Source organism: Gadus morhua, chromosome 10, assembly GCF_902167405.1.
Source record: "Gadus morhua chromosome 10, gadMor3.0, whole genome shotgun sequence".
Lineage (NCBI taxonomy): Eukaryota > Metazoa > Chordata > Actinopteri > Gadiformes > Gadidae > Gadus > Gadus morhua.
The window spans coordinates 6,635,638-6,663,615 of NC_044057.1; the positions used below are offsets into that span (position 1 = coordinate 6,635,638).

Below are 27,978 nucleotides of genomic sequence, written 5' to 3' on the forward strand. Positions count from 1 at the left end.
AAGTCGAAAGAAATACCAGCGAGATTAATAGGATCACCTGTTAGTCAGTTTAAGGGAAAAACTTCGTCACAACTTTTTTTATAATCATTTTTATTCATGTATTAATTTGTATATGCATCATCTTCGTATTATACAGGTCATTCATACCGCGTATGATATAGTAAATACACACGAGAGCTGTCACAGGCCTAGTTAACCAATTACCCTCATTAACATGCAACACACACACACACACACACACACACACACACACACACACACACACACACACACACACACACACACACACACACACACACACACACACACACACACACACACACACACACACACACACACACACACACACACACACACACACACACACACACACTTTTTTTTCGACCACACCTTCCAATTATCTTTCCGTTCACTACCACCAGACTTAGATTTACACAATTCCATTAATATGAAAACAATTGATACTAATGCTTAACAAAATAATACAATAGCAAAACAAAGTAAAATATTGCTGCAAGCAGCCATTAAGGTTTCCAAGCACCACAATGCCACCTGTGTCCAAGTAAACTAATAATGTGACATCATGAAAGTGGATTTCCGGTGCAAACAAGAGAATGTAAAATAAATGACCAACACTAGAGTCATGTTTGAACTGACAATCCGTGGCCTGCTATATTCCCAGATCCCATTACACCAGTGGCTACCAGTTCTTAAGTGTTGTACGATGCGAGACGTTACGATGAGGATGCCGAAGGGCGATTAAAAGATGCTACAGCGCCACCTATTGGCAGCAGAACACTGCGAGTCGATCAGTGCATTTTGAAGGGGTTTGGGTTCAATAGTTACTTGTTATAAGATCTATAGTAGGTGATGTACAACAGGCCACAAAATATTGAAACTGGGCAATTCTAGCAGGAAGGACTATCAACAATTTGAAATTGCATTTTCTCACCTCTGTATATCTATGCTGTTGTCTTAATGTGTTGATGCCTGGATTTAATCATTAGGACTATTGAGAAAACTATTTTTAAATATTTTTAAAAAGGCGAGTAGGTTGGAGTCAGAGAGTGGAGGAAGAATGTTGTCCCCACAACATTAAATAGGTTTTTGTAGCATGAGGAAATTTGTACCCATCTGCCAAATGTGGAATCGGTAGCCCATAACAGTTTCTGACTTACACGGCACAATGAACAATACAAAGAACAATGTGTAAAACGGAGAATCCAGAAAGAGTTCACGGCCGAATAAAACAAATGAAAGAAAAGAGAAGGAAGGCAACTAAAATGAGCTTTGAAAGAGACCCGATTAATACAGCTCTCCAAGCCCTCGAGGTCTCGATGGGAACAGAACAGAACCACTAATGTCTCCGATACCCCTTTCACCGAAACCATGAATCCACTTGGCTTCGATGGGCCGACAAGACAAAGACTGCAATAGAACACAACCCCGTTTTGCCACTCAGCGATGCGTATGCACATGAGTCGCGAGGGATGAGTGTTATAGAAAATGTGATCAAGGAAGGCCACCATTTTTTTTTTCCTTTTCGTTTTATATAAAAAAGAGCACTTTATAGCAAGCGTTTATGGCACGGAACACTGGGGCAGAGCGTCTCAGTTCACCGTGCTCCCCTCTGCCTCCAGATCACTACAACGACCGCTCTGCTACGAGGACGTCTCTGATCCACACCGGGCCGTCTGAACCAGTTTAAACATGTGGTGGGTGAAGAGGGAGGGGGGAGGGGGGGGGGGAAAGGTCAGAGGGCACAGCCCATGCGGCCGTCAGCGTGTGGGATGGGAGTACGAGGAACAAGAGTGTGGTGTTGATATGTTTGCATAATTCACCAAAGAGTAACAAAGGAGCAAGGGAGAGACAGAGCATACTGGTGTACTAACTGGTGTACTTACTGCAGACTGATGGGATCTACCTGATTGCATCAGAAGTTGGGGGGGGGGGGGGGGGGGTAGGGGGGTGGGGGGCAAAATGTCTGTGAGGAAGCGAGATGTGTAAAATACTGGACATCAGTCATTCGAGTAGACAAACTCTCTGTTTCTCTGTAAAACAAACGCGTGCAAATGGTCGCCCAATTCACTCCCTTTAACGCCTTCCCAAATGCTGTTAGACTCGATCGAGTATACGATCGCACACACGCACACACACATTACACAACACTTGCCACCTAACCAAATAGGTGACACACACACACACACACACACACACACAAATACAGATCACTCTTGGCCTTCCTCCGTGCGCCACTTCAGGAAGTCCTCCTTGCGGGCGTCCGGTTTGATCTGGTTGCGCATGCCGCCCAGCAGGTTGGAGGTGGCCTCCGAGGCCACGATGAGGGGGCGGACCACGGTGGGCGGGATCTGCCGCAGGACGCCGCCCACCGCCCCGGGGAGGCCCTTCTGCTCGTGGCCCCGCGACGCAACGTCGCACAGGGTCTGCGCCGCGTCGATCACCCCCTGGAGGGAGAGAGGGAGAGGGGGAGAGGGAGAGGGAGGGGGTGGGGAGAGAGGTAGAGGGAGGAGACGGGGAGGGAGAGAGGAGAGAGAGAGGGAGGGGAGAGGGGGGGGAGAGAGGGAGAGGGAGAGAGGAAGAGGGAGAGGGAGGGGAGGGAGGGAGAGGGGGAGAGGAAGAGGGAGAGGGAGGGGAGGGAGGGAGAGGGGGAGAGGAAGAGGGAGAGGGAGGGGAGAGTGGAAGGGGAGAGAGGGAGGGAGGGGAGAGAGGGAGGGGAGAGGCTGAGTCCAGAGGTGAACCAATGATGACTGGCACCCGTGATAGTACCAGTTGGGGGTACATTACCGGGGCCAGTGATTTAGAACTTAAGGAACTTTCTCCCTCCAGGGACAGTAGCCACAATTCAAGGCATACAATCAGAAGCCTGATCAAAACCTCACAGCAGAACCGTTAGGACGCGGAGCATCGTTTTGTACTTCAAACACTCCCACACCGACCTGCGACTTTGCCTGGTTAAAACATATTTACTCTACTTTCACTCAGGAGGTGATCTTTCCTTTCCCTCTGTCTAACCATTTCCAATGAACACAGTTTCTTAGACGGAAATAGTTCATAATTTCAGCGCTGATGACGCGCAACGCAGCCAGGAAGAAATAGAAACAAAAAGGGTCTTAGCAACCCTGCACGCCCTGTCTGAACAAGGCAGCCTATCGGAAGCGTACGACCTCGTGCGTCTGTCCTGGTCCGGACGGTTTTGTTGTGACCGAGGGCTGAGTGACGGGGCGACGCACCTCTCTGACGGTGTCGTAGGCCTTGGCCACGCCCTCCCGCAGGTCGGCGGGCTGCACGGCGCGGCGGGGCCGGCCGGCGGGGGCCCGGCCCTCGGTGATGCTGTAGCGCGTCAGCGGCGGGGTGGGGGACAGGATGTCGTACACCGTCTCCGCCGTCGCCTGCGGAGCGGGGGGGGAGGAGAGTCACACATCGCTGTCTGGAGCACGTTATGGATGGATGAACACCTCATCGCATTGGACATCAAATGCCTATTTTACATTTGATATGTGTAAACATAAATATATAGATATAAATATCTCACAAATGCTGATTCGATTCCTTTTAAATCAGAATAAATACACTTTTTTTCCCAAACACCTACATCCCCTTTTCATGGATTCTTTTGAAACATGTTGTTTATGGGGACCAGCAAGTCCACGACCTAATGCTCCTCCCCCCACACTCGTCTCTTGCGGCCCCCCAGCCGGCCGCCCGGGGCTCAGGGTACCTGGATGGCCTGCACCAGCCGGTTGCTGAGCTCCAGCGCGGCCGAGGCGGTGGAGGTGCCGAAGGACGCCGCCCCCCGCTGGAGGCCGCGGATGATCCGGCCGTCCTTCCTGTACTGCTCGATGGGCATCCAGAACAGGTCCCTGACGCCGTGGACTGGAGGGACAGAGGGGGGCAGAGGGGGACCGGGTCAGGCAGACATCCTTCTCACGTTGTCGGCCTCCCTGTCTGGGTGTGTGGGAGTGAGGGGACCAACGTACACAGCTGGACTACAGAGTGCATGGGGCCTACGCCTCCCAGAATCCCCGGCAGTTGGTTCTTGCGGATGTCGGTCAGCCACTCGCTGACAGCGTATTGGATCACCTTGTCCACGCCCAGTAGCCTGGGGGGAAGGAAGGGGGGGGGGGGATGGGGTAGAAGGGGAGATTACCAAGAGACCACTGAGAAGATCTGAAGAACTGTAGAGAACGACTTGAGCCTGAACCGATCACATGCACTCTCCACGTTGCATTAGAGCCGTTATGATTACTCATGACTCCTTTGTTATGACATTCATATGACTTCATATGAGCAGAAAGAAGAAAGCAGAAAATGAGAACAGACCTTTTTTTCAAAGCAATTCAAACAAGGATCATAGTTAGTATGCTGATTCAACGGCACCCGTTTAGAATGTTGGGGAGAGGGAGGGGGGGGCTCTCGTACCCGTGTCTGCAGCACAGCCTCTTCAGCTTCAGCTCGGAGCAGTTGAGCTGGGCCAGCCCGATCAGGATGCCCGCAAACGTCCCCTGAGGAGAGCGGAGGCCGTGAAACAAAAAGGACTGGATCCACAGAGAGGAGATGCAACAGCACACATTGACGTTGTCATGGCGACCGGTTCAGTGCTCCGTCACGCCCTTACCTGCTCAATGACCATGTGTTTGCCGTGGTAGTCCAGCCAGATGGGCACCTCAGAGATGAAACGGAACTCCCTGCAAATCAAATAAAACATTAAAATCCATATATCCATGGTTTAGGCTTATTTTATAAAAAAAAAAAGGTTTACACTACTTAGTGTATTGATTTAAGGACAGTAGGCCTTTCTTGCCCTAAAGTCTAGAGAAAGCAAATGGTATGAAGAGGTTGTTTAAATACCGGAAGTAGATTGGCTGGTCAGAGGAGGAGGTGGAGCCGGCAGAGGAGGAGCTCTGCTCGCTATAGGTGGTTTCCACGGAGGCCGCGAGGTCAGGACCCAGACTGCCCCCTGACTCCGCCTCCTCGCTCGACCTCTGGGCGGAGTCTGCCTTCACTGAGGATTAAATACGTACATCATATTTAAAATATCATTGAGCTGGCCTTATAGTTCTTACACGCTTCGGATATCAGCCATCTTGTTAAGCCCTGTAATATAACCTTGTTTTTCATCAAGTTGTTGACGATCGTATTCAGATCGCCTTCCAGAAGAGGAGGCTCACCTTCTGCTGCAGGGTCGACAGGCAGGTAGGGGTTCACCAGGGAGGCCAGGTTACTGAAGTAGTCCTTCAGGAAGAACAGGGCGTCCTGGGAGAGGAGACACGTACAGTTAAGCCATCAAACGGTCCTGCCTCCTGTCAGTGGAGCAGCGGCGTCTGCTCAGAGTAAACTTAACAAGAAGAGAGAAGACCCAGGAGGGACTAGATCCAACATTGTGCAGCGTGTGACTATATTCTCTGTTTTGGGCCCAAAGTGGTGGTACGAGTATGTATGTACGTCCTGGCCCTTAATGTACACACTTATTGTACGGCATACTTAGTTATAGCATCCTATCCTAGCTATCTTTGTTGTATACGGGGAATGGGTTAACCTAGTGATTGTTAGTGCCCGCCACTTGGTTCTATGAACATCCTTACTGTACCGACAGCGATATATTGCATCTCCTTCTTCTGACAAATGCATTTATGCAAGTCGCTTTGGATGAAAGCTAAATGTAAATGTAAATGTGTGACCATAGTAGGGCGAGTGGACTGCATTTCCCCTGAGGAGAAACGGCCTCCCTCCAGAGGGCGTCCTGTGTTCATCAAGGGGGCTGACCTGGTCGATGTTGAGGCGGAGGGGCAGCAGGCTGACCCTCAGGCAGCACTCGGGACCCCCCAGGCCTGACTCGGGGCAGACCTGTAGCGCCTTCACTGTCAGCTGAAACACACACAGAGCCACTGGGGTCAGGACCACAGACCAGGGCAGTCATAACCGCGCCCTCTCTCGTCCCTCACTCTCGCCGTCCCTCACACTCCGTTTTCGTCGCCCTTCATTCCTTCTCGGTCACTCACACTTCTTCAGTGTCTCATTCTCTCTCCGTCTCTCCAGCTCCCCTTCTCTCACACTCCTTCCTCTACCTCTCTTGTCTCTCTTTCCCTCTCTCTCCCTCTCCTGTCTCTGGCCTTCCCCCTCTCCGATCTCTGGCCTCTCTCTCCCCCTCCGGTCTCTCTCCCTCCCCCTCCGGTCTCTCTCCCCCTCCCCCTGTCTCTGGCCTCTCTCTCCCCCTCCGGTCTCTCTCTCTCCCCCTCCGGTCTCTCTCTCTCCCCCTCTGGTCTCTCTCCCTCCCCGGTCTCTGGCCTCTCTCTCCCTCCCCGGTCTCTGGCCTCTCTCTCCCCCTCCGGTCTCTCTCTCCCCCCATCCGGTCTCTCTCTCTCCCCATCCGGTCTCTCTCTCCCCCGCCGGTCTCTCTCTCTCCCCCTCCGGTCTCTCTCTCTCCCCATCCGGTCTCTCTCTCTCCCCATCCGGTCTCTCTCTCCCCCGCCGGTCTCTCTCTCTCCCCCTCCGGTCTCTCTCTCCCCCCCTCCGGTCTCTCTCTCTCCCCCTCCGGTCTCTCTCTCTCCCCCTCCGGTCTCTCTCTCTCCCCATCCGGTCTCTCTCTCTCCCCATCCGGTCTCTCTCTCCCCGCCGGTCTCTCTCTCTCCCCCTCCGGTCTCTCTCTCTCCCCATCCGGTCTCTCTCTCTCCCCCTCCGGTCTCTCTCCTCCCCCTCCGGTCTCTCTCTCTCCCCCTCCGGTCTCTCTCTCTCCCCATCCGGTCTCTCTTTCCCCCGCCTGTCTCTCTCCCTCACCATGTTGGAGTGGGCCCGTCGGGGCATGCTCTCGCTGGTGTAGAGGTAAAGGAACTTGTTGAGCTGGGAGGAGGCCAGGCGGTCGCGGACCTCCAGCTCCTGGACGATGAACACCTGCCTGGAGAGGGGCTGCTCCCCGCCGGGGCAGGGGCCCACGCCCAGGCCCAGGCCCTCGGCCTCGGGCCCCGACACCAGCGCCGGGTAGGACTCGTGCTGGAAGGACACCTGGGGAGGGAACGCAGGAGGTCAACGGTGGGCGGGTGCCTCCAGAGTGACCGAGAGGTCCACGGGGGGGGGGGGGGGATGGAGGAGCGGGGGCCAGGCTCACCTTGGAGAGCTGGATCTCCATGAGGAGGGCGTGCTGCCGGCCGCTGCCCCCGGCCCAGCGCCACGAGTTCTGGGGTCGGGAGGGGCCGGTGGAGCGGGAGGGGGAGCAGCGCACGCCCGCCGGCACGGAGCGACCCCTGGAGGGAGGGAGGGAGGGGGGCACAGGGGGGGAGGGAGGAGGGGGAGAGGGGAGGAAGGACCGGCATTGGTGGATTTAATAAGGGGGGGTGAAAAATTGAATTGTTCCTCATCTTACGTTTCATTTTATTTATAATCCTTCATTGGTATCACAGGTTTTTAAGTAATATAAGACGAGTGGCTCGTAAATTGATCACAACACAAGATGTGAGATGATCTCATCCTCACCGATTAACATAAAACATTGGCGTGAGTGAGTGAGTGATTGAGGCCCCGTTCACACGAAGCCGATTTCATTGCGAAACCGCACAGGTCTTACGGTCTCTACGGTTCGGCCTTCCGTACACACGAAGCCGGCGAATCCGCTGACCGAAACCGCAAACTTCTGAAACCACCCTCGGAGGTGGTTTCAAATCTACCCGGTTTCGTTTTGGATTCGTGTGTACGCCTGAAACCGACTGAAACCGCAAACCATGACGTCATCGCCCCACCCCTCGACCTCCTAGCCAATGGCTCTTAAGCCCGCGGAGTCTCAGAAATCACATGCGAGCATGGGCATAAGGGCAGCCTTTATGCGCATGCTCGCCTCTTCTTCTTATTTCATTTCTTCTGGATTTCTGTACCAGAAGCAGCGGCCCTTATTGGTCTGGAATGTGTAATACAGCGTTTCTACAGATCTACCCGGTTTCGCTTGGCTTCGTCTTTACGGAGATACTTCGAAACCGGATAGATCGAAACCGTAACGGTTTTGCCCGTTTCAGCTTCGTGTGAACGGGGCCTGAGTGTGTGTGTGTGTGTGTGTGTGTGTGTCTCTGTGAGTGTGCGCGTGTGTGTGTCACCTGTTAGCCTGCGTGGCGTGTATGGACAGGGGCCGGCCCCCGAAGTCCTTGCCCCCGTAGAGGTGCCAGACCACGGACACCTCCCGCAGCACCACGCGGCTCTGGGGGACCGGGAAGCCGGCGGGGGCCCGCAGCAGGTCGGCGCTGCCCCGCGGCCGGGAGAAGTGGCCGTCCTTCACCCTGATGGGCCCCGGGGCCAGCACCGTCACCACGGGCTCCCCGTCCCTGGACTGACACAGGGGGGCGGGGCTCCATGAGGACACACAAAAAATACTACTAATAATACTAATTATAACAATACATTAGATTATAAAGGAAAAGGGACAATATACAAAATAATTGAGTTTGAAATGTGCTCTTAAACATATCATCAGGCTACTTTGGAGAGAGAGAGTGAGAGAGAGAGAGAGCGAGCGAGAGCGAGAGCGAGAGCGAGAGCGAGAGTGAGAGAGAGAGAGAGAGAGAGAGCGAGAGAGAGAGAGAGAGAGAGAGAGAGAGAGAGAGAGAGAGAGAGAGAGAGAGAGAGAGAGCGAGAGAGAGCGAGAGAGAGAGCGAGAGCGAGAGTGTATTTGGAAGGAGAGAGATGGGTGAGGAGCAATTTGTTTTTTTTTTAAATAAAAAACAAAACAAGAGTTTTGTTTTTTATTTAGACTGGAGCTAGCTTGAAATCCAAATGTTGCACATTGTACGGAGCAATATGCACTTTACATTGCCACTAAAATACAAGAGTACGAATTAGTGTTGACAAGGCAAACACCAGGATCTGACCGGTATTCCGACGCCCGGAGCCTCCAGGATGCAGAAGTCGTCGTTGTCCGTGGAACCGTCCGACCCCTCCTGGGACAACCCGTCGGCCTGGACCTCCGTTGCCGTGGCGACCAGCCCATCCAGCTCCAGGTCTGGCTCCTCCTCCTCCGCCTGCTCTTCCTCCTCTTCCTCGCCGTCCCCGGGCGGGTAGGAGGGCCGGCGCTTGGGGGCCTCTCCCGGGAAGAGGTAGACGGAGACGGGGTCCGCCCGCGGGACCGAGGGGGAGCCTGGGGGGCGCACACACACGGTGAGGGAGAAACCACACACACACACACACACACACACACACACACAAACACACACAAACACACACACACACACACACACACACGGTGAGGTGGGGAGATCTGAGTTTCTGCCTTCACAGTCAAACGCAGGCATGTCAGCATCAATAAAGAAATAGCGTTTTTGTCGTCACCTTCGATTAAATATTGTGAACGTAGAATGAAACAGCAGGGCTAGACCAATCCAATCTAACTGTCATTCATCAGTTGTTGAGACCAAGACCGCTCAATGTCACTAACAAGCTAAGCATCATTACCTGACTCTGGCCCCTCCTCCCGTTGGCTCCTCTCCGTGTCAATCAAGGCGTCTGCCAGGTCGTACTGATTGATCTCTGCCGTCTCGGCGGGGTGACAGGGGGGCGGGCAGGCGGGGCTCTCTGACAGCTGGGACACAGACGGGGCGCACAAAGCACGGGCCACACAGTCAGGGGACGCGCTTCCACCCGATAGGCTGACACAATGCTAAGAGTCTGGTGTTAAAACTCAGGGTCAGATTACAACCTCAACTCGTCCTTACCGGTAATTTCTGGCCGGCTATCTCGGTGGGGGAGGTGTGGCGGGGGGGCGGGTGCAGGTCGCCCTGGGAGACCAGGTACTGCAGCAGGTTCACCAGGGCCGCGCACGAGTCGGCGCACGTGTGCACGTGGACCACGTTGTTGGAGCACCGCAGCTCGAAGAGAGGCTGGGTCTGAGCGGGGGGAGGGGGAGAGAAGGAGGCAGTGAATGGAGGAGATGGAACGGCTTCAGGGTGGGTGAACCAACACTGAACTGGGTGAACCACCGCTGAACTGGGTGAACCACCGCTGAACTGGGTGAACCACCGCTGAACTGGGTGAACCACCGCTGAACTGGGTGAACCACCACTGAACTGGGTGAACCACCACTGAACTGGGTGAACCACCACTGAACTGGGTGAACCACCAGAGTGTCTGCACCACAGTGCAGACACTCTCTCTCTCTCTCTCTCTCTCCCTCACCAGCTTTCCCGCTTCACTGCCTTTCCACGTGGTGATTGCCAGCTCCAGCAGGTCGATGTCCAGCACACACACGTAGTCTGTGGGGGGAGAGCGCAGAACATGTCAACGCACACATACACAGTCTTTAAATTATGAAACGCTAATGAAAGTGCAGATGATGTCTGACCCACAAAGGTTTTAATTTGTTTATTGATAACCACACACACACACACACAACCACACACACACACACACACACACACACACACACACACACACACACACACACACACACACACACACACACACACACACACACACACACACACACACACACACACACACACACGTCTTGCGTCCTACCTCTCCTCAGGTCTACGGTGTCACTCTCACACTTGTCCGAGAGGTAGAGGGCAGAGTCATCCAGGATGAATCTAGACCAGAGGACAGAGAGATGGTGAGAGCTCGTTCCAGCACTATAGGTCTCTGGTCGTAGAGCCACACAAGAAGGGCAGAGGGAGCCAAGACTCTGATTGAGTATCTTATCATATCCACATTGTGATTTAGTGTTCATTTATTTGACAACTTTCAAGTTAACTCTAATCTTGTGTTCTCGTCATTATTCTGTTCTTATTATTCTGCATTGCTCCGCACACGGACCCCGGGATCTTTGCTTTTCTCCCGCTTCCAGTGACCAAGTGAGTTGAGCGGAGCAGGTCCTACCTGAGGTGGAAGGTGGCCGTGTCCACGATGATGTTGCTGGACAGGGAGAAGGACTCCGCAGTGAAGACGACTCTCAGCGGCAGGTACAGAGGCCTGGGCGGAGATTCAAAGAGAAAGAAGTTAGGTTTATTTGGTCTAATGGTTGATGAAGGTTATTCTTTATAGTAGCTTTTTGCTACAATAGTAGTGTTTTGATTCTATAAAAGGAATACACCAAGCAAAATCAAAACACAGTATTTTCAGTTGGTTGTTGTTACAGCAGTGTATTGGAACTATTTTGCAAAAAACTTTTTCACATGGATATTTTGCTTTGCCAACATCTTATCACTGGCGCAGACTCGTGATCATTTCCTGGTTAGTGATGTGGAAGTATTAAGGCATGCAGCTCCGCAAAGACCTGCCCAGTGTCTCTGAGCCTGACGTGGGTCTCCACGCACATGCAGTACGCACAACTTCAGCTTCCCTCTCCAGAGCTGAGGATAGCCACAAGGAAGCAGGATCGAACACATAAGCTGCATTACCCCCACATAGCCACGAGGAAGCAGGATCGAACACATAAGCTGTAACTACTATACATAGCCACAAGGGGAGCAGGACACAACATACAAGCTGCAATAACTACTCCAGCCACAAATGGCAGCACCTTTAGACAGACGAGGAAGCCGGAGCCAATACGTCACATAGGCCACGCCTACTTCATACAAACGCAGAGCGGGAGCGAGAGGAGGTCAGAAACATATGGTAGCCCCGTGGCTAGAGGACAGGTCAGCTGTTTGTCGCTCCACGTGCGTGTCAAATACATTCCCCTCCTTTTGCTTCGTAGTTACCATACCGAAATACTTTAACAAATAAAGTGAGTTAAAAGCGATCCGGTTTAGAATACTTTCTTCAAGAACACGGCACTATGCAAATAAATGTGACTTTCAAGAGTGTATCAACTTGGTGGGTTGTAACCGGAAGGTTGCTAGTTCGAGCCCCGGCTCCTCCTAGTTGAGTGTCGAGGTGTCCCTGAGCGAGACACCTCATACTGACGAGCTGGCTGTCGCCCTGCATGCATGACTCCGCCGTCAGTGTGTGAATGTGTGAAGGTGTTGCTAGGGTTTTCTGCAACGGTCGTCTGTACAGACCTGTAGTCCACAGCGCAGGTGGCCAGCTGAGTGTGGAGGACAGTAATGACAGCAGGCGCTGTGTATCCCAGAATGGGGTCGTCAATCACGTCCAGAAACTCAACGAGCTGCAACCACAAAACATTTAACACAACACGGACACGTTAAAAGGATTAGGCTGTCGCCATTCAGAGCAAGAATAGGGTAGATCCGGTGCAACAAATATCGGCCATTTTCATAGAAATCATATATTAACTCTTGGGATGAATATGATTAGACGTTCTTTGCCCTCCTGCTCTTTTCTACTCTTCCTCGCCCGTATGATATTAGTAGAGATAACTCATGAAGGAGCTGCAGTGCAGGAGGAATGAACACGACGAGCCACGAGGAATGAGTGACAGCAGGACGGTCTCCCTACCTGCTCGTACCAGCTGTGGCCGGTTTGGGTCACGTAGTGCCGCATGGTGGCGCCCTGAAGTCGCACAGCAACCAGGAACTCCTACCACAACAACATGAGAAGGAGTGGGTTGGATTAGTAAAGAATCAGAAAGTACCACTGTAATACAATATAACACATTCAGTCAGCTTGTGTTCTGGTTTGATTGAGATTTTCGGCTTAGTTCAGGAGGTAGAGCGGGTTGGCTGGTAACCGGGAGGTTGCTAGTTCGATCCCCGGCTCCTCCTAGCTGAGTGTGGATGTGTCCCTGAGAAAGACGCCTCACCCTAACTGCTCCTGACGAGCTGGCTGTCGCCTTGCATGGTTAACTCCGGCGTGAATGTGGCGTTAACCGTTTTAAGTCACTTTGGATAAAAGCTTAATGCTAAATGCCATTATACGATCTCCATTAAAGAAGTAATATGTTATACATGCTTTCACTTCACTACCGTTTTGAAGGCTTAAGTTTAGGAGCGAAAGAGGCTAACCCAAACCCAATCCCCAGGGTAGCCATTTTAAATGATTGGTACTGGTAACGCTGATGATGGAGTGGCTGAGGCCTGATCATTGGGAGAGAACCACCTTGACGTTCCTCTTGGGGTCCAGGGAGATCTTGATCGCCGTGGACAGCATCTGCAGCCCGCTCTCCCTGCCGCTCACGCTGCTCACCCCCGCCTCCGTCTGGTAAATGGTTGGGTCCAGGTTCTTCGGAACGCTAAAGTTGGGCATTTCCAACCGTTCTGGGATGGGGGACTCTTTCATTGCAGCTGTTAGAGAAAATAATGAAGGATCCATTAATCATTTTCTGGGGGCGAAAATCGATATTGTAAAAATACGGAAGAGGATTAGGGCCACAAGTGATTCTTTTAGAGTTCTGACTTTAATCTCAGAACTCGGGGTCATAAAACTGACCTTTGTGATAAAGGTCCACTTTCTTGCTCTCCAAGCACAGGAAGTTGAGATTTGGGTTGTTCTGGTGCTGTGCAACGCTGAATATCTTCCCTCCTTCCAGGTCCAACACCAGCTCCCCATGATGGAGGTCCTATTAGTATGAGTATAAAAGGGCAAAATCAATAGACTAATCCCTAAATAAAGACTAAAACCCAAATTAATGAATTCTCCCAGAATGCGCTGCAGTGGGTTGGCTGACCTTCCTGTCCGTCATGGCCTGGAGGCGGCCCTTGCCAATGACCACAGTGAGTGTGAGGAGGCTGAGGTTGTGGTTCGGCCGGGGCTGGGACGCTCTCTTCTCTGCTGAGTCGTCCACCGAGTAGAAAGGAGCGTCCTCCTCTTCCGAATCAGAATCTTCAACACATTTGAAGTATACCTTTGTTTAAAAACTGAATCGACATACAAGTCACAAGCACTCTCACTCGATCCTATGGCGACATAGATGTGTATTTAATGTAAAAATAATAAGTCTTATTGTTTTTGTACACCAGCGTGGATCCAGGAATTGACTGTGGCCGATACTCCGCTATTTTGTGATGACTCAAGAGTTGTTGTAATGAAACATCCCAAATAAAGTTGTGTATAACGTAACCTAGGCTAGTCAAAACTGTGCTTTGCCACGTCTCGCATCATCAGAAACGATTTAAGAGTTTCCAACACAGCAAGCCCATAATGTCAGCCCATAATGACAAATCATTTCTCACTCTATTGTTGAATAATGATCAGAATACCGTTACATTCCTGTGCACCTATACTCACAAACCTCGGTTCCACTCACCGAGCCTGAAGGCCGACTTGCACAGCTGGAACTCGTTGTCGTGGTGACGGCGGTTGAGGTGGGCAGCGACGGGGTGGAGGAGGTCAGAGTGAGGAGGGGGCGGGGGTGGAGGAGGGGGCTCCCACATTAAGAGGTCATTGTTGATCCTGCGGGTCGAGAAAGAACGATGGATAAAAGGGAGGGAAAGGTGTGTGAACCTGGTGTGAACCTGGCGTGAACCTGGCGTGAACCTGGTGTGAACCTGGTGTGAACCTGGCGTGAACCCGGTGTGAACCCGGTGTGAACCCGGTGTGAACCCGGTGTGAACCCGGTGTGAACCCAGTGTGAACCCGGTGTGTGTGTGGGGGGCGCCACCTGTTGTAGAGGCTCTGGAAAGCCTGCTTGCTGGGCAGGAGGATGTAGGCGAGTGGCAGGCTGATGTCCATGGCACAGCGGCAGTGGGCCACACAGTGGGCCTGGAACTGAAGCATCTCCTCTGGGTCAGCGGGGATCACCATCTGCACCCCGGCCAGGGGGAGGGAGGGGAGGGGGGAGAGAAAGAGAAGAGAGATAGAGAGAAGAGAGGGGAGAGGGGGGAGAGATAGTTACAGGGAGATGAAGAGATAATGCATGGTTCAATAAGAGACATGGAAAGTGGGGGAAATCAGACCAAATGCAAGGTAAACGGGGTAGAGAATTAGAGATAAACGTGCAACAAGTTATAGTCAGAGCCTGACAGTGTGTTCTGGACGATGGTCCTATTTGTGTGCAATGCGGTCCTCATGTGTGTGAGAATATTGTATATGCCTCTAGGTTTCTCCCCAGGATTTTTTAACATGGTTGCAGTATCAACTCAATTCCTTATTTTTTTTTACATGTAATAAGTTGGCGCTGTGCAGGTGCATTGTTGCTCAACTCCACTAATACGCTCTATGTGCCTGTATGTCTGTTGTTACAAGATGGCTGCTTTAGCCTGTGAAGTCTGTGTGTGTGGGTGGGTGCCTGTGTACATCTCAGCGTAGCAGTGCGTGCCTGGCTGTGCCCCGTGCGTGCCTCACCTCCTCGGTCTCGAACATGGTGCGGTTGGAGGAGAAGGGGGAGCTGGTCTTGTCGCCGATGTCACACGGGCTCTCGAACGACATGGTGGCCAGGTCCCGGGCCAAGCAGCCCAGCCCGCCGCCGGGCCCCGAGACCAGGGCGTCCCCGCCACTCACACGCACCGATAGCCTGGGAGGGGCGAGGGACAGAGTGGGAGAGAGGGAGAAAGAGAGTGGGTGAGTGAGTGAGAGAGAGTGAAACTGGACCCTAACTTGGTTTTGGTTGTATCACTAAATGAATGATTAGGGTCGATCAATTTGATAACATTTGGTGTTGAATACCCTTTATGCTCTTCATTTACAATGGACATACCCACATCCCATGCCAAAGAGCAATAAAAACATAAATGTTGGTCAAAAAAGATATATGTCCATTGTCCAGATATGTCCATTGTCCAGATAAGCGTGTGGGATATTGTGTGTGTAAAGGCAAAGGAGTTTTGGACTTGAACTTTGTCCCAGTCCAGAGCATCATTCTCCGGGAGGAGTACATGGCTGTCTCCTGGAGGGGCTCACCTGGGAAGAGATTCACCGTTCTTCTTCACCCTGATACAGGGGAAGGGGTCTCCCTCCCAGCCTTCATAGGACCCTGGGAGAAGAAGGAATCAACATTCATTGAAGAGATCTAACATGCAGAAATAAAGGCTGTTGCTGGATGGAGGCGAAGTAGATAACTGAGGACCTGATGTAAACCGAGCAACGCAAATGTATGTTGACAGTGCGTTATCTGAGCCTGCTATTCTATGCATTGGCAGGATAATACAGGGATCCTATAGCCCCCACTCCCAATTCTGGGTTCACGCCCTCATTACATGTATCCACATTCAGTATATCAAATATAAAGTTTAACTGTGAATAAAATGCCATTCCGACATTAGAAGTTCATTGTCCTCTACTCTGTTCCACCCAGATACTTCTAGGCCCCACTGCCGACGCTGACATTAGCCATCTTAGCATCTGCACCATTTATATTTACATTCAGGGCATTCTGAAGCTTTTATCCAAAACAATAAGTACATTTGTCAGTGAAACAATATTTCGCCGTTGGTACTGTAAGGATGTTCATAGAAAGAATTGCAAAGCACTTACAGTCACTAGTTTAACCCATTTCCCGTATACAGTAAAGATAGCAAGGATATGACACAACTCAGTACTATAACTAAGTACCACATACATTAAAAGTGCGTACATTAAGTGCAAGGATGTCCAACATACAACAAGTACGAGGGGAGGGATGGGGTGGCTATGCAGAGCTGAACGCTGAACACCACCTGAGCACCACGGACGCCATGACGGTACGACCGAGCCCTCACCTTGCAGGTCGCTGAAGGAGGCCTCGAGGAGCTGGGTGAGGCAGTGGGCCTCGGCGGGGGGCTGTCCGGGGGGCTGCGCCCGCTGCTCCCCCTGCAGGTCCGGCGCCTCCTGGTGCCGGAGCTCCAGGTCCGAGAGCTCCAGCACCAGGGTCTCCTGCCGCACTGCCTTCTGGGTAGGCGGCCGCCTCTCCGGCGGAGGCCGCAGGTCGGGCACGGGGAAGCGGAGCCGCAGGACGGCGTGCGGAGACGACAGGGAGAAGGAGGAGTACAGCTCGCTGCTGAGGACCTGGGGGGGGGGCGGCGTACAAAGAGGGAGGTTATTGATCATTTATTTAATACAGACAAATACAGTGCACATCGACAAACTGGGAACAGCTATCCAATGTAGGTATCATAGTGCTCATAGTGGAAGCTCATTTGCAACAGCCCTCCCTGTAAAAAATAATTGATTTTTTTACAGAAAAAGACAAAATAAGATAAAAGAGGGGGTGATATTATTTAAGGCTTTAGGCCAAGGTGGGAGGGAGCTCTGCCCAAGCTGCTGACGGTCGACTGCCGTGCACAAAGGCATCACAATTCGGTGTTTATTATCTTGCAATGGCTAAGCCTTGTTCGAAGCCACTACTGGTTGTTTAGCCTGGATTGTTTAGACGTGCGCCCAGTGCACTCAGTAAATAACAAACGGGAGTTAAGTTTGACAATAATACGGCAGGTTTATTATCCTTCATAAATCCATTCACCGGCAATAACGTTAAGTCATAATACGCTTCAGTAAAAAGATTAACAAACCGATTTCCTGATCACTATCACACAAAGGGCACAGTCGAAAAACTGTTCGCTGCCGAATTAACAACACCTGTTTCTCCATTTCCTTGGGTTAAATGACCTGCATGGCTGACTGCACTTAACCTCAGCCACACCCAATACAGCCCCCTCGTGGTATGGAGCACAAAGGATGAACATCACTGAATAGATAAATATGGCTCCTACAAGTAGTAACTTACTAACTACTTTACAACTTTACAAATTGTAAGAGGCATATTCATTTACACACACATTTTGTAAAAGGCACAAGTTGTGCTTTTCAACAATTGCTTCTTAATAAAAAAGTATGTGTGTGTACGCCTGTGTGTGTGTGGGTGAGTGCCAGTACCTGTGTGGCTGCAGGCTGGGGGTTCTGTGTGGGACAGTGGCTGAAGGCCCTGCTTAGGCTCCCCAGGCGACTCAGGACGTCCAGGTCCAGCTCCGCGCTCAGCTCCGCCAACTCCACCTTCACCACGCTGTCCCGGCGCACCACCCTCTGTCGGCCCTGCACACACACGCACGCACACACACACACACACACACTTAAAACAAAGCCATATACAAACAAATAGCATTTTCGAATATGACTACATCGACAACATTGACCGCCAGATATCGATGCTAGTGAGCGAGGGTTGGCAGAAGCAACCGGGTTGATTGATTTCAAACAAAGAGACACGTAGTAGCATGTCTATAAATATTGTCAGACAGCCCCAGTGAAACAAGATGTTCAAACAAAGGGTGTAAACTGCAGTCACTTCAAATGTAGCAAAAGAGCATTGTGTATTTGTCAGTAATAAGAGAAGGTTTAGCTACCGAACACTCACTGTATATGTTTTTCAGTCATTTGACACCAAAGCAATGGACTCACTATATGGTTTTGTTTGGTTTTTCACAAAGTACTGCATTTTTTGTGCATTTAACAAAGTGTGGGTTATGACTCCCCCCTTCCGCCCTCAGTCAGCTACAACCACACCTATAATTTGATGCGATGTAATGTGCAAAATGAACAGCTCGTACAGTACAGCAGAGTGAGTGAGAGAGCTAGTCAGAGAGAGAGTGTGTGCTTAAGGTTACCTTGCGCTGCTGCTTCTCAGTGAGGCTGTAGTGGAGCTTCGCACAGGGTCGGGGAGCAGTACCCAGTGTGAACAGACCCGCCTTCTGGAACTGGAGCAACTACACACACACACACACACACACACACACACACACACACACACACACACACACACACACACACACACACACACACACACACACACACACACACACACACACACACACACACACACAAAGAGAGGAGAGCAGGAAATCAATTGATCTATTCAAATCGTTAACTCCTTAGGTCTGGCCGGTGATGAAGACAGACAGTAGGACAGTAGGACAACAGACCCAGCCTTGATGTTCACGCTGTATGAGCCAAGGAAAAAGACACTGCACGTTATTCCTGCGTGTCGATGGGTCACTGTGGCTCGGACAGGGAGAGGAAGCGGGGATGGTACCTGGCAGTACTGCGGCCCTCCGTCCCCCCAGAGACACTCCAGCAGCTCCAGCCGGCTGAACGACAGGTCAGAGGTCACCGATCGGCTGTGGCGCCCGCCGCTCCTCGTCTCGCACGCCACCTGCACTGCCGCCCCCGTCAGCCTAGGATGGATGGAGATGAGTGTGTGTATGATTGATTGTGCGATCAAAAATGAAGGAGTAGGTGAGCGTGCGTGCGTGTCTGCGAGCACATGCGTGTGTGCGTGCGTGCGTGCGTGTGTGTGTGTGTGCGTCTGCGCCCGTGCGTGTCTGCATGTATGCGCGCCTGTGTCTACGTGGGTGCTTGCGTGGTGTGTCTTTGCGTGTGTGACTCAGCGATTGTACGTCTGCGTGTGCGTGTCCGCGTCAAACGTGTGTGTGTGTGTGTGTGTGTGTGTGCGTGCGTGAGCCCACCTGATGTTGGAGTGGGGGCAGGCCTTGGCGAAGCTGCTCCGGAGTTGGGTGAAGTCCCTCTCGCTGAACATGCTGTCCTTGAAGAAGGCCAGCTCCCGGAAGAACACCTGGGCCAATGAGGGGGCTCCGGCGGCGGCCGGGGGCGGGTCCTCCTGCAGCAGGGTCAGGGTGAGGCCGCCCAGCGACAGCCGCAGCAAGGCGTCTGGCTTCAGGGGCTCGGACTGGCCACTGTGGGAGCGGCCTGGGGGCGGGGCAGAGGGCTCATCTCAAACACTAAAGCTTTATTTATACTGAACATTTTCAAATGAGGCAACATGATGGAGGGAGAGACAAATATACGCAAATGCATAAAACGTAATAAATAATATGAATATAAATATGAAATATTTCCATATGAAACTGGATTTGAATATAATAAACACTAAGCCCTAGAGAGCAGCTTTTCATAATCGTGTTTGTGTGGCGTGATTTGTCAATATTCATCAAAAGGATCAGAAAATAAATCAATAAAGCAGAGGGAACTGTGAAAAGCTACAAACTGCGTTATTAAAAAGGAAAGGATGCCAAAGCATCATTTATGTTTAGCCATGACCATCTTGGAACCTTAGTGCATTGTTGCATGCACCTTGTCCAGTTCATCTGGACTAGCTCATCTCAGCTGTGATCTAACGGCCCCTGGCAGAGCGGTGCCAAACCAGAGGCAGGTGGTTACCTCTGGGGCGACTGCTGGCCAGGGATAGGCTGGACATGGAACCTGCTACAGGATAACGTCTGGGGTAGTTTGACATGCCCTGGGAGGGAGGAGTAGATCAACATCAGCCTTCAAATAACGAAATAGGGTGTTCATCTGCTGTTACACCGATTTTAAAACATTAGATCACTGCGCTCTTTGAAACACAGTTCCCAAAGTCTTCAATGATTGAGCTTAAGCTGCCAATAATATCATGTCAGTTCAAAAGGATACCTGCTTCAAATGAGGATCTCGATACAAACATTTAAACCCCACCACAGATGAACAGACTAACCGAGCAAAATATGGACAGAATGGAAAGAAAGACCACCAGGCAGATAGTTAGGAGCCACAGATGGTTTTATGCAGGGAGGCACCATAAGACAACGGACTGGAAAGACAGACAGACAGACAGGTGGGGTGGCGAACAGACAGAGGGGGAAGGTCAGGTACCTGGGCCGGCTGTGAGAGGCTGTTCAGGCTGAGCGTTGAGGACTCCATGTCGCTGTCGGAGAGCTCACTGCCGGAGCGCGCCGACGTCACACTGACGCTCATCACACCGGGACCCATGGAGTAGAACATGTCTGAGCACAAGGAGGACACCGCTCAGTCACAGCCAAGGGGGGCGGTCATGCGGCCACGTGTATAAAACATGGCCGGGTTGTGCCCGCTTTTCACCGTGTATTTGCTCGCGCGGGTAGACATACTTTACTCGCAGGACTGATTTGCGCAAGTTTGACCATGCAAATTTAATTGCGTGGGTATAGGTGGAGGGGCTTCCTCTTGTGAACGCCAATTTTTTTTTCCGCCAATTCACCATGGCCTTCATAACCCCCACTACGAGTCTTGTTATGGAAGTTGTTATGGAAGAAGTAGAGACGTCGGAGAACCCAACGCCGCTGTTATATTATCTGGAGGCGCACGCAACTTTTGGCTCTGATATTATACACATTATATATATCATATAGGGTTATATAAGTGTTCGCCCGAGTAGAATCACGCAAAAATCTGTGCAAACCAGGGTGTTCACACCTCAGCATTCATCAATTTGCTTTTTTTTCTCGCTAAAGAATTAGCCTCTAGATGCTTCTTTGCATTTACTTTGTATGGATTCGCCAACGCCCATTCTTTTTTGGTGTGAACGGTCAGTCCAACATCTTGCACATAATACAGGGTTCGCAGCATTATCCAAAAAGCGGTGTGAACTGGTACACTGTGGTCGCTCTGCCTCGCCCACTCATAGAGATTGTGAAAACCATCATCTGAAACCTGTAGGTGTGTGCGCATATATAGAATGTATCTCTTATAAACCGCCCCAACATGTGAACAGGCAGAGACGGCAGTGAGCGTGCTCGGCCTTTTGTATATCCAGATTCGTTTTTTAACACGAAATCACATATGTGAAAATCAAAGTTGTAGATTCTACATATTACTCTCATGTAAACCAGGCCAATGTATTCAGATGCGAAAACAAAACTGTGTTTCCCATTGAAGATGTCCTACTACAACCCCACCCTCCCACCTCCGTTCTCCATCCCGTAGAGGAAGGGGTCCATATCTCCGTCCTCGTCCCAGTCCCGGTCCCGGGGGCTGGAGTCCAGCTGTTTGCTGAGGTCCTCCTCGATGAGGCGCAGGTCGTCGGGCTCCAGGGGCTGGCTGTGGACCCCGGGGCCTTTACTCTCTGGCTCTGGGGAAGGGGGGGGAGAGAAGGGGTCTTTGTGTTGTGTGAATAACAACAGATGTTATGGGCCCTTACAGAGGCCTATAGATGTGCTGACCTTTTGATATTGAGTTCAGAAGAAGCTTAAAAAGTGCAGAGGAAGGGAACTCTGATGTGTCACACAAAGCAGACCAGTGGAAATACTGACAAAGGAGGACGCTCAGGACGCACTGCGCTGGATCTCCAAACATATCCCTGATTTATGGGAGAATTATCACAGGGAACGCTCTATGAATACTTCCTAACATTACGGGAGAATTCAAAACAAGGCATGCAGTGCAGGCGACCCCGTTATCCCTTTACAAAGTTCGATCCACTAGTGAGTTGTCACTGCGTGTATTGAAGCTAATTTGGATGTATGCAATTAAAAGGCCAAATCATTCTGGAACCACTCGTCAGATGGCATCTATGGACCTGAATACACTCCTCCATAATAGTAACGATCTTGGCAAACACTGGCAGCTTGTGTTCCTGACTGGTCGGTGGGAGAGGTGTCAAAGTCTACCATTATTCTCCCCGGTCAATTATTAAACAGGTACGCTTGTGGACGGGTGTCAGTGAACTTACTGACCTTGTAGATATTCTGTGCCTAACCCCCATTGCATTTGGATACCAATAAAACCCATTGGAAGGAGTGACATTATTGATAAGGGCTACCATAACCAACATGCTTGCCTCTTTTAAATTTGATCACTTTGCTTCCCTCCAAACTTAATTAAGACTAAAAGCCAAAGTGAATGGACGAAACAACAACTTAGTTCTGCCGACAATGTTGGGAGTTGTCGCGTGTTGTTGGTATGTAATGTAGGTTCTGTTCAAACGGACGTAACATGGTTGCCTCTTTGTTGGTGCCGTGCTACATTCTGGAACAGTAATATGTCCCATAGGGCTTTGCAATCATTAAAATGCGCCTGCGCGCATTGAACATTGTTGAGTGTTCTGTGGAAAGGGACACAACATCGACCTGACAATGTTGAGCTTCGCTTCGGTTAACATGTTGAAACATGCGCCAAATGTTTGACGGATTTCACACTTCAGCCAACAACATCCAACAAGTCCCAACAACATCCAACAAGTCCCAACAACATCCAACAAGTCCCGACAACACGCAACAAGTGCCCACATGCCATGTGAACGGAAGCAACATGTTGTGCCAGAACAATGTTGGGAATGGTTGGCCAACAATGTCTCGTCCGTTTGCATGGGACTTAGGAGAACTAATGTATAAAAAATGCAATAGAATGTAAGGACCAATCAGTGGATCAGAGTAGAGCATAGAGTAGAGTCTATGGTCAGTACCGGTGTCTATGCAGAGAGCGGCCATCAGGTCTGTCAGGTGGATGATCTGATCCGGGGACAGCAGCAGGTGCAGGCAGCCAACTTTCCCATCCAGCTCCAACTGATGGACACACACACACACACACACACACACACACACACACACACACACACACACACACACACACACACACACACACACACACACACACACACACACACACACACACACACACACACACACACACACATTTAGAAAACAGAGCGACAGGCGGCAGGACATGAGCGATAATACGTACATGCTGGCACCAAGCCAAACACACAAACACAAACTCACCTTTGGTCCGGGCAGCATGTCGTTCTGTTTGATTTTGACCATGGTCTCGATGAAGCCTGAGCAGCTTCCTATGAGGAGGGGCTGCTGGGTGGGACGGGAAGGCACCTTGGAGGGCGATTCCTCTTCTTCTTCTCCCTCCTCATCTTCCTCATCATCCTCCTCCTCCTCCTCCTCATCCTCATCTTCCTCCTCCTCTCCTTCACTAGCAGCTGCAGAGCCTTGGGGGGTGGGGGGAGCGGGGCCCTGGGCGGACAGGGACGGAGAGGATCAAGGGTCAGTAGGCCGTAGCTCGGTCCGACAGAGCCTGCAGCAGGGTGCCACTCCACGTCGGGCCTCCCGACGGCTCTCACAGATACAGACACAGCGCACTCCAGACCAAGCGGCCGTTCGAATCGTGTGCCCGCCGCAATCTGGCTGAGGTTTAGTTAGTTACCCTCACATTCCATGGGAACGACGATCCTAACGGAAACTGTAAGTAACTTGAATGTAGACGTGAAATTGAGTGCAACACAACACCCCAATGTATGTTGATCCATTTAAATTAGAGAGCTAGAGGCAGGGAGAGAGGGACAGGGGCAGAGAGGGAGCCAGAGAGGCAGAGTGACAGGTCAGAGTGACAGGTGACAGCTGTCCATCTCAAAAAGATAATCCCGATTGCTTCCACAACCTAAGCAAGGCTGTACGGGTGTCCCACCTGGTGTGTGCCAGTGCTCTCGTAGAAGAGCTGCACGGCACTGAGCTGGAGGATCTTGTGCAGGAAGGCCGGGGGCTGGTGGATGTCCACAGGCACGGCGTTCTGCCCGGCTGGCTCTCGCACCGCCTCGTCACAGTACTCTAGCCTACACACACACACACACACACACACACACACACACACACACACACACACACACACACACACACACTTTATTCAATCCAAGTGCTAGGGGATCTCATGTCCTAAATTTGTCTGCGGCTTGCTTGATGGGCAACAAATAGGATTTGACACGGCTGGGTTCCCTATTGACCAATCAAATGCTGACGGAGAGGGAGACGGCTCTTGCTCCGACACGGCACCCCGCTACACTGGGATTGTCAGGCCAGAGAACGCTTTATGCCCTGACAGACGGCGAAGCCCGTGTTGAAGGAAGCTTGGGACCTGTCTGCCTAGTGTACGGTGAAACCCACATACACCACACAAACATACATGTAGTAGGAATGCAATGGCTCATCTGTTCAACATCCAGAATGACTGTTGTTTCCCTCTAAAACTAATCATAGAGTTGGTGGATAGTTCTTCCGAGGAAGGTACAGAGTGGGAACTATGGAGTGACTTGCAGATCTGACTAGGTGGATATTTCACACAGACGTCAGCTGACTTAAGTGACAACACCAGGCCACTCGAATGAGCTGGCCAATAGGCAAGATATTAGCTTGACAGCACATAATTATGGGGATTGACTAGTTCTGGTCTAACTTTTGCTGAACTGTAGTAAAGTTACAGTAGAAAAAAAATGACGGTCACCCAATAAGGATTCTCCCATGTTGGTCAAAGCAGTTTAAATGAGGAAATGATTGCCGAAAAACGGCAGCTCATTACAGATCATTAGTCTGTTATAACCTCTGTTATAAACTCTCGTACAGTCAAATACACAGATTCCTTCTCCATCCTGCTTGGCTGTTAGGACACACATACCAGAATCAAGTTTCCAATCACATGTAGCCCAGAAGGGTTGCCAATGTAGGGAACAATACCAATATCATACATGCAATATCACCTCCCTATCTCCCTCCCTACCTCCCTCCCTTAGCCATGTGGTTACAGGCCCTGAGTATATACTGTTGGGGACACTTGGGCAAAGCATGGAGCACATTTCTCTAAACTTCACAAGTGAGCCAGCATCTTCTGCTCGTCTTCTGGGAGGCTACAGTACAGGAGGGGAGGTTAAGGGTGAAATCTGATCCCAGGCCACCATTTCCCCTGCAATCACATACTGGGACATCTGTGGTCAAATAGCAGCTGTTGTTGTTGTAGGGACTTTCAGGACGTTGGTCAAATGGAGGGTTGCATTCTACTCTTCACATTCGGCGAAGGAGAAACAAAGTGAATACGAAACAAAAATAATCTCTCCCTCCCACGTCATGGGGGCGGGGCTTACCGTTTGATGTGCATCTCCAAGGCGACACCCGTCTCCAGGTCCAGGGGCTGGTGCTCGATGCGGACGATGGTGTCCACGAAGGTGACTTTGATGCGACGGAGGACTGCACACACACACGCGCACACACACACGCGCACACACACACACACACACACGTCAAGGTTTGCAAATTTTGCTTAGCCAGACATCATAGCAACGTAGGCACTGTTTCATACATGTAATGAAAACGATATCCTTACCAAACGCTATCTGTAGGCTGCCTTAAAGGTAGGGTAGGACATTTGTTTTGGTGTGTACCTACCTACCAAACTCTGCCCACTCTGCCCTTGCACTGATTGCGCATTACCGGAGGCTTCCACAAGGATAGGCAGACCTGTCGCTAAAGCTAGCGCACTAGTCCCGTGTTTTGGGGAGGGTGGCTTCGAGGGAGGCCTGATGGGATGGGTGGGATTTCAATCTTTTGGTTGGATACTCTCTCTGGTTCCTCCAGACGGCCTACCGTAGCGTTAATGCAAAGTAATCTAATCTCTGGTGATGTTTGGGAGAAATGTTTGGACAAAACAGGAAGCTGGACTTGTTCTTGACGAAAGTCGGCCCGGATTGCAAAACGTTGTACATAGCGACATCACATCACTAAAGAAACGTTCTAAAAAAAAAATATATATATATATTGCAATGGCCTGTGTGTTACCAGAGTCGGGGCTTTGCCTTAAGTTTGATATTATCATCCTCTTCAGGCTGTGGCCGTCTCTTCATTCGAACCATCTGGCCATCGGAACTCCAACCTGCAGGGTTCTAAGGGGAACCACTTCAGGAACACAGATTTAGTCACCTGTCTCGATGGTCTGTGCGAACATCTCCAGTCCTTCCAGCGGAGCGGGCGGCTCCTCCGACGTCTCTGGGGGGTCCTTCAGACACTCCTGAGCCAGCTGCATGCTGGAGGTCATACTGGACGACCATCCCTGGGAGTCCCAACTCCCGCCTGAGCACAAGCACCAATTCAATCTCAAACAGCATTCAGCAGATGATCATTTGGATTGTGGCGATGACAGAAAACTTTGTCACATTGCTAGATAAACATTTGCTTTATTGCCACTGAAGATTTTCTCTGAGCTAATTTGGTTGATGTAGCCGGTATTAAATAAATATAAAATTCTTTGGACATTTATACGTTGACTGGGTTCGATTTATTTATTTATTAAGACAAATAATTGATCAGTCAATCAATGAAATCTGAATGAGTACCAGCAGTGATATTTAAACTGAACTGTAGTTCAGTTTTGTTATAACTGCTGTATGGGCCATGCAGCCAATTGTCAACCAGAGTATTTAGATGAAAGTGTCCATGCATACAATGCTTCAGTCCGGTCTTCTATTGGGAGGAAAAGGGAGAGAGAGGAAGCGAGAGGCAGAACAAGTTTGGGTTACCAGGTGACTTACTGGTTCGATACTTGGGTCGGCATGTTATCTGAAGGCCAGTTACTTCTAAGGTGCAGTGATCTGTCACAAGGGCTTGCCAGGGAATGGTCACTGCTATGCTGCTCACGAATCCGTCCACAATCTCCAGAGGGGCACCGAGAGATTCCAAGAACTCATTAACCGCCTATTAAGAGCACAAACAAACCAGGAATGGTGGACGTTTTAATGTCATGTGTTTTCTATCATGGTGTTGGACAGAAGAGCCATGATTTAGGTAATGCAGGCAATGTGAGAGAACAATAACAACTGGACAGATTCTGACACTGTTATTCGTCGCAGGTTATTATAACTGCTGGTCCAAGAGTTTGTAAAAGGGAGACACATGACGTTGAGGATTGTTGATGAACTCGACTCCCAATTGCGAAATAGTCGAGGGTGCACGAGTTCGACAAAAACATGGAGTGTGGGCTGGAAAGTTGACAGCCTCTCCCAACGCCAACTCACCCAAACGTCGAGGTTGATGTCTTTGATGACACCACTGCCATTGTACAAGTCCAAACCCAACTGATCCAAACTCAGTCGCTCCTGCAAGAAGTGGCCGAGGTAGTGTTGCAAGAGGTACCGACAGGCCCGCTTCTTGATCGAGCCTGACCAAGGGAAGAGCCAGCGAGACATGGGGCTGGAGACAGGGGAGTGAGGGAACAAAGAGGTGGCAGAGGAGAACACACGCGAGAACAGTCCTCTGGCCACTGCATAACAAACCAACAAAAGTGTGCAAGCAAAGACTGAGCTAGTGTTAGCTAAAGAGGGGCTAGGGAAGGGGGTGAACCGTCACTCTTTTGGTTTCTTGACACCAAAACTCGAAAATCCTTTGTGTTCAGGACCGTGAAGAATCCAGGCGGGCTTAACGAGATGGTTCACTTGCTATTTGTTGTTTAAGTTCACATTTTCCGACCACATCTGTCTCGGATTCAAGCGACAGGTCCTAACGCGTATCCCTTGTTTCTGGGTTGTTTATTGTTATACGTGAACTGGAGGTACGATAAACAACGGTGCGTGATGACGCCAGCCTGACAACTTCCGGAAGA

The 27,978-nt window shown here is 50.8% G+C and overlaps 1 protein-coding gene across 1 annotated transcript; it reads right to left on the reverse strand.

Annotated features, from left to right (window-relative positions):
* Positions 1 to 73: 73 nt before the first annotated feature.
* atg2a (autophagy related 2A) lies at positions 74 to 27,929 on the reverse strand. Its single transcript, XM_030369162.1, has 42 exons — positions 27,395 to 27,929; positions 26,912 to 27,074; positions 26,304 to 26,453; positions 25,472 to 25,574; positions 24,028 to 24,172; positions 23,334 to 23,576; positions 23,018 to 23,117; positions 21,521 to 21,685; positions 20,452 to 20,582; positions 19,981 to 20,059; positions 19,269 to 19,509; positions 18,836 to 18,977; positions 18,411 to 18,509; positions 17,683 to 17,838; positions 16,530 to 16,815; positions 15,733 to 15,805; positions 15,178 to 15,346; positions 14,495 to 14,637; positions 14,141 to 14,286; positions 13,562 to 13,716; positions 13,324 to 13,453; positions 12,994 to 13,178; positions 12,394 to 12,474; positions 11,997 to 12,103; positions 10,870 to 10,962; positions 10,510 to 10,580; positions 10,168 to 10,244; positions 9,708 to 9,878; positions 9,448 to 9,574; positions 8,868 to 9,133; positions 8,100 to 8,329; positions 7,124 to 7,259; positions 6,796 to 7,020; positions 5,785 to 5,886; positions 5,190 to 5,274; positions 4,870 to 5,023; positions 4,637 to 4,706; positions 4,441 to 4,523; positions 3,999 to 4,120; positions 3,740 to 3,894; positions 3,252 to 3,410; positions 74 to 2,465 (listed from the first exon to the last, which is right to left on the reverse strand). Exons 1-42 carry the CDS (start codon positions 27,563 to 27,565, stop codon positions 2,229 to 2,231), a joined length of 6,126 nt encoding a protein of 2,041 aa, XP_030225022.1. The 5' UTR covers positions 27,566 to 27,929; the 3' UTR covers positions 74 to 2,228.
* Positions 27,930 to 27,978: the final 49 nt, after the last annotated feature.